The sequence below is a fragment of the Phalaenopsis equestris genome, unplaced genomic scaffold (assembly GCF_001263595.1).
Source record: "Phalaenopsis equestris unplaced genomic scaffold, ASM126359v1 Scaffold000321, whole genome shotgun sequence".
NCBI classification, from domain to species: domain Eukaryota; kingdom Viridiplantae; phylum Streptophyta; class Magnoliopsida; order Asparagales; family Orchidaceae; genus Phalaenopsis; species Phalaenopsis equestris.
Genome location: NW_018164763.1, coordinates 128,793 through 135,521, shown reverse-complemented (window position 1 = coordinate 135,521; position 6,729 = coordinate 128,793). Strand labels below are relative to the sequence as shown.

Below are 6,729 nucleotides of genomic sequence, written 5' to 3'. Positions count from 1 at the left end.
CTGCAAAAGAAAAAAAAAAACCATCGTAATAAAAAAAAATAGAAAGGAATATATAAATAATAATAAAAGTAAGAGCTCTGCCAAACTCAGATCCATAAAAAAAGAAATCCATCCAGGTTCATTGAAAGCAAAGTCCCAATCAATTGTTCAAACAACAATTCTCTCAGGCAAACAGATCTGACAACTAGGTTAAGATGAAGTGCACAAAACCTCAAAAACCCACATACTAGATATCATAGAATAACTAAAACAAGTAACTCAAATACAATTTTAAACTTCATCAAATGGTTGAAATAGAATTCCATCCAAGTTTAATTAATCAAACAAAATAGATGGGTAAATCATGATAGATTATCAAGGAACGACAAAACTCAAAGTTATAACAAAGTGCCCATATACGTAAAACATGAGCAAAAATACAAACGCACAATACAACTCGAGATAAACTGATAAAATAAAAAAATTTGATACAAAATAAAAACATAGTCCCACATTAAAGAAGTGCCAATTCTCAAACAACACAAACAACTAAAGATTATAAAAATTTCTAATAAAATGAGGAATATTTTTTAAAATTTTTTATTCTTACTATTATTTATAATCACCCAGTGGGTATAATAAGTAAGATTATCTAAAGAGGAATAAGTATTTCTGAAAATTCTTGAATTTTTTTCCAATTAAATATGATAAGCGGCAAATTGCATAGCCAAAAGATGGAATCTTTTATGAATTTTGCAAGAAATATTATCAAAATGATATAAAACTTAAGAAATATTAGGAGCAATAAAGAAATTAACATAGGACACACTTATTTAAGAGAGATTGAGAAAAAGAACATTCAAAGAGAAGATGATCATGGGTCTCTAAATCACTGTTGCATAACACACAAGTATTATTAATATTCATTCCTCTAAGAGATAATATCACAAGTTTTCAAGCTATTTTGAATAATTTTACAAGCATAAAATGCATATTTAATAAACTAACATTTACTAATTAAACTTAAACTAATCAACACACGATATATGATCATGAAGAAAATTATAAACATTTTTATGAGAATAAGAGTTAATTTGATCCCAAAGACAAACATCACTAGTAATGATCATAATACAAGTAATTAAGTTTAAACAATAAATTGGAACATTACTAAAATTATGTAAATTCCAATTTTCATCAATGATAACATCTCTAAGAAGAGTAGTTAAGAAATATTAAACCGGTAAAAAATAATATTGCCAATACTCTTTAAGATAAGAGTCATGAAATCATGTATCATATATATATTAACATGAAATTTTAAATGATGTCTTATTTTGTAAACAATCTTAACAATATCCTTAAAAAAACAAGTGGAGAAAGTATGAGATCTAATAAAAAAAAAACATAATGTTTCAAAACTCATCTAGAAAGATAGGAATTAATAATATAAAATTTTCAAATAATTTTAGATTTAAACATAATATTAATATTATCAAAAGAAAGAATATCAAAACCACCATAAATTTAGGCAAAATAAACTTGCTCCAAAAAATGGCATGAAGCATAATATTATTATCATTATGCAAAAGAAAAATAAAAAACATAAAAATAATTCTCTTCCTAATAATTTTAGGGATAGCTAAAGAACGAAATCAATAGTACAAATAACTCCAATTATTAAACTTAACAAGTTGTAATCAACCCATAGCTGATAAAAGCTTATGCTTTCAACCAGGTAACTACATAGAGTTTTTAAAAAGACTTGACAATCAGCCATAACCAACTTACTTGGTTTAATAATAACACCCAAATAATTCAAAGGTAACAAGTTTAATAATAAAACCATAAATATTACAAATTTCATTTTGAGTAAATTCATCGATAAAGTTAGAATAAAATATAAAAGATTTTGAATCAGTAACAAAAAGTTAATAGTTTTACTGAACTTAATCAAAATATCTCTAATAATGTTGATGTTATATAAGTCATATTTCCCAAATAAAAGGATATCATAAGCAAAAATTAAATGAAAAATGTAACAAAACTAGTTACCATCATTTGATTAAGAATCAAGAGAAACATAAAGAGCATCAGTAACAATGACAAAAAGATAGGGAGAAATGGGGCATTATTGCCTCACACCAGAGAAACAAAATAAATAATATTTAATCTTATTATTTATAATAAAAGAAAAAAATTCATCATCAATACAATCAATAGTCCAATTAATAAAAACTTGAGTGAACCTAAGTTTTCTTATTATTTCATATGAAAAAAGTCTATCAACTTTATCAAAAGCCTTAGGGATATTAATCTCCAAACAAAATTTTCTTGCATAGTTTTTAGAATTAAAATCATAGAGTAATTCGTTAGCAAAAATAATGTTATCTTCAATATCCCAACCTTTAATAAAAGCTGCTTGAACTAGATGAATAAGATCAATAACAACTTTAAGCTTATCAGTTATAAGAACAATAATAACTTTATATAAAATATTACATAATGATATACACCTATAAATTTTAAACAATTTTGCATCAGGATTTTTAGGAATACTCATGATAACAGTTTGTTTTACTCTATGAGAAAGCCTAAAAGCAAGAAATAAATATTAACGACCAATAGTAAAATCAGAGCCAACACTATGCCAACAATTTTTTGAGAACTTTGAAGAAACACCATCAAAATTAGGGGCTTTATCTGAGCCTATAGAAAATAAATTTTTCTCAATCTTATCATAAGTAAAAGATTGAGTAAAAAAGGAAGACTCCACTTAAGAAACATAATGATAAATAGAAAAAGAGTTCATAATATTCTCATAAAAAAATAATTTAATCATTCGAAAGACGAGAGTAAAATGAAATAACTTCACTTAAAACATCATCTTGTCAAAGAACATTATCATTATTAACTATAATTTCTTTAATGAAATTAGAATTATGTCTAAAATAAGTCATTTGATAATAAAACTTAATATCATTTTCACATTTAAAATCCAAGAGCAATTAGCCATTTGTTTAGCCCACTTGTAATCACAAATACTAGCATTAATAATGTCTTTCTGAATCAAAGTAGCTTGCCTAAGCAAATCAACTAAAACAAACTAATAATCTAAATTCGAGATAATCTCAGTATGTCTACTAAGTTCAAAAATCAAATTTTGCCGGCATCAAGTTTTTCCTTCCACACTTAATTTTGGCCATCAAAATGTCATCCATGATCATGTAATTTGTAATTAATTTTTTTATATTAAACTCTTATAAAAAAAGATTAATAATGTTAAAATAAATTAGGAGCATCATCAAATAATTATACATATGAAATATAATAATTATAATAAACAAAATAAAATAATCGCTTGTGATTTAACTGCACACTTTCTATGAAATTTGAGTTAATGCATTTTTCTCAAAAAAAAAAAAAAATAAATCTTTCTTTTGAAGTATAACTTTATAATAAACTTATTTAAGTCTATTCATTTGATTCAAAATTAAATTTAAAATAAAAAAAATATTTGTGATCAGACCACAAATATTTTGACAATTAGTAAACTTCATATTTAGACATCTTAAAGGAATTTGGATAATTTTTAAATTTATCACATTAAAAACTTGATTTAGTAAAATCAAAATAAATCCGAAGCATTTACATATAATGCATATGAAACATTGTAATTTACAAAACAAACCACCTTTTTTGGAAGAAATGAGTCGCACTCACCTTTATACATAAAAATATTAAAACAAAGACAAAGACAATATAACTTAACCTAAAATAAAAAATAGCTTAAAAACAACAACATTTACAACACTAAAACAACTACAAGCACAAAATGAGAACTGGCACAACAAACTAACATTGCTACAATACAACTTAACATAAAATAAAAAAATAGCTTAAAAACCACAACATTTACAACACTAAAACAACTACAAGCACAAAATGAGAACTAGCACAACAAACTAACATTGCTGAGAACATGAACAAAAGAAAACTTCAAACCCAAGCCATCACTCAAAGCCAATCAACTGAGGAGAAAGAATCTTTAGTATCAGTCAAATTAAACTGTATAAACTATTAGAAAGAATCTTTAGTATCAGTCAAATTAAACTGTATAAACTATTACCGGGTTAACAAAGTCACCTAAAAAAAACAATCTAAGAAGAAAGAGAAGATATCCATAGAAGAAGAAAACAAATAATAACAAAAAAGAAAACAAAAAGAAACAAAAAAGAAACAAGAAAGAAGAAAATAAATAAAATTGAGGAGAAAGAATCTTTAGTTTCAGTCAAAAAAACAAATGAAAGATCAACAAAATCAAAATCTTTCAAACATAAACACATGTAAAATTAATGTTCATTCCTTTTAAAGAGAGAATATCACAAGTTTTGAAGTCCTTAATAATAACTTTCACTTATGAAAAACATACTTTAAAACAATCATTTAAACCAAATTAGATTAGACTAATTAAAAGATGGATAAAGTACATAAAGAGAAAGATAATCAATTTTATGAGAACAGATAGAATCATTATCCCACAAATAAGTAATGTCTCGACCCGACTCGGAGCTAGGAATTAACAAAGGTGGGAACAGATGGTCGAACGATGTGAAATAAATTTTCTATATTAACCTTCAATTCAACAAATAAAGAATCACTAAAAAATTTTAGTAAAACAGTATAGTTTTTATTTACCTCGTTGATGGTTGACCGTTTCTTCTATAAACGTTTTCTCATCTATCGCTCATCTTTTAATAATTTACTTAAACCTAAAAATTTTCATCGTTTTGATTTGACAAATGAAAGAGCACCAACTTATTTAGGTAATCTCATTTCATTTCATAATGTTATGAAGTTTCTCATTTTCATCAATATGAAGAAAAAAACTTGGAAATTAAACTAGAAATCTTTTTTCTTAAAGCTTTAGGTAATAAGTTGAAATGAAAACAATAATATACATAGCTCCAAACAGTGAATTTAATTAATTGATTTTTCTTCTCACCAGTAAGCTAAATATGAATTTTGTCAATAAATTCATGAAAATCAATAATGAATAACTTAGAAGGCTTTAAAATTACACCAAGGTAATTCCAATGTATATGTTTAATATGAAAGTCACATGAATGACAAATATGTTGTTGAAGACTAATATCAACAGTTCTAGAAAAAATAATGACAGATTTAGAAAATGAAAAATTTAGAACTATTAATGTGGAGATTAAAAGCTTTGTTAAAATTTATAAGAGTATTAAAAAAAATTACTATGGTTAAAATTAGTCTCATTGAAAATAAAAATATCATTAAAATAAATCATGTGATTTATAGTGTCAATATAAATATCTCTAGCCAAATGATTATAAACTCTAAACAGAAAAAAAATCCATAACAATAGCAAACATGTAAGGAGAGAGAAAACAACCTTGCCTTAAACACAAAAAAGAAGAAACATAGTTTTTTAATCACTATTAATAATAACAAAGAAATTAGCATCAGAAGTATAATCTTAGAACCATCTTTAACCTCATCATCAAAGAAAACGACTTTCTTATCTTCACTAGGCACATAAGATGAATTAAACCCAGATGATTAAGAAATTAACCCCTTACAGCTTAGGGCAGTCACATTACCAATGACAGAACAAGATGGAAAAGAGAAAAAAAGGGGGAAAACAATAAGAGTCTATGTGTATTCAGAAGGGACAAACCCCTAAAACCAAAAAGAAGATTAGAATGAAAAAGAAATAAAAAAAATCTAAAATTTTTCCCAAGAGAGAGAGAAGCAACGAAGAACCACCAAAGAAATCTAAAACTACAAAGAAATGCCAAATCGCCAAAACAACCACTTTCTTATTTTACCTTTTCAAACTGTCACTCAAACACCGAAATTACAATAAAACTTTAACCCCATATTTCCTATTTTTATCGTACTCCCAACAATCTAACCAATCCATGCAAAATTACACGACTTCAAAATCACCACAAAAAAAAAAAAAAAAAAAAAAAAAAAAAAAAAAAAAATAATGAATAGCCATTTTGTAACAAGCAACTATTTGGTGGCAATGTCTCTTATCAACCTAATAAACTATTAAAATTATATTTTTTAAATATTTATTTGCATTTGGTATACAAATGTGAAGGAGTGGAATTATAAACAAAAAAAAATAAAAAACGCGTTTGTTACCCACCACAAACAATGCCTTGTGATAAATAACACTCCGCTCATCCCACACACACCACCACAAGCCCACTCTCATGAAGACCAGCTCTGCGCTGTGCTCCCCGCACCAGATACCTAGAGATAGGGAGAGACAGCTATAAAACCCTTAACTGGATCGATTTCTTCCGACATCCCTTCTCCGATGCGCCGCTTCATCCTCCTCCTCCTCTTCCTCGCCGCCTCCCCGGCGGCATTCCCCGCCGGAGATCACCTCCGGCTAACTCCTCCCCCCCGCCGGCCCGTCGCCTCGGGGATCTCGCGCCTAGAGATCCTCCGGGCGATGATCCATGGAGATCGACGGCGCCAGAGAATGATTTCTAATAAGATCGGGTCGCGACGGAGTGCCTGCGTGGTTCCCCCATCGCCGGCGATAGAAATGCCGGTTGTATCGGGGGCTTACACGGGAACGGGGCAGTACTTCGTTAGGGTTCGGCTCGGCACCCCGGCGCGACCGTTTCTGCTTGTTACCGATACCGGAAGCGATCTCACCTGGGTGACTTGCAGGTATCACGGCGCCGCTGCTTCGCCGGC

General features: G+C 28.3%; 1 protein-coding gene across 1 annotated transcript in view; it reads left to right on the top strand.

Annotated features, from left to right (window-relative positions):
• The first annotated feature begins 6,175 nt into the window (after window positions 1-6,175).
• The window catches only part of LOC110025668 (aspartyl protease AED3-like), a 4,088-nt gene continuing 3,534 nt past the window's right edge, over window positions 6,176-6,729 (top strand). The window contains exon 1 of the mRNA XM_020726274.1: window positions 6,176-6,729. This exon is cut by the window's right edge and continues 221 nt beyond it. Coding sequence (XP_020581933.1) covers window positions 6,341-6,729 — 389 coding nt within the window. The 5' untranslated portion in view covers window positions 6,176-6,340.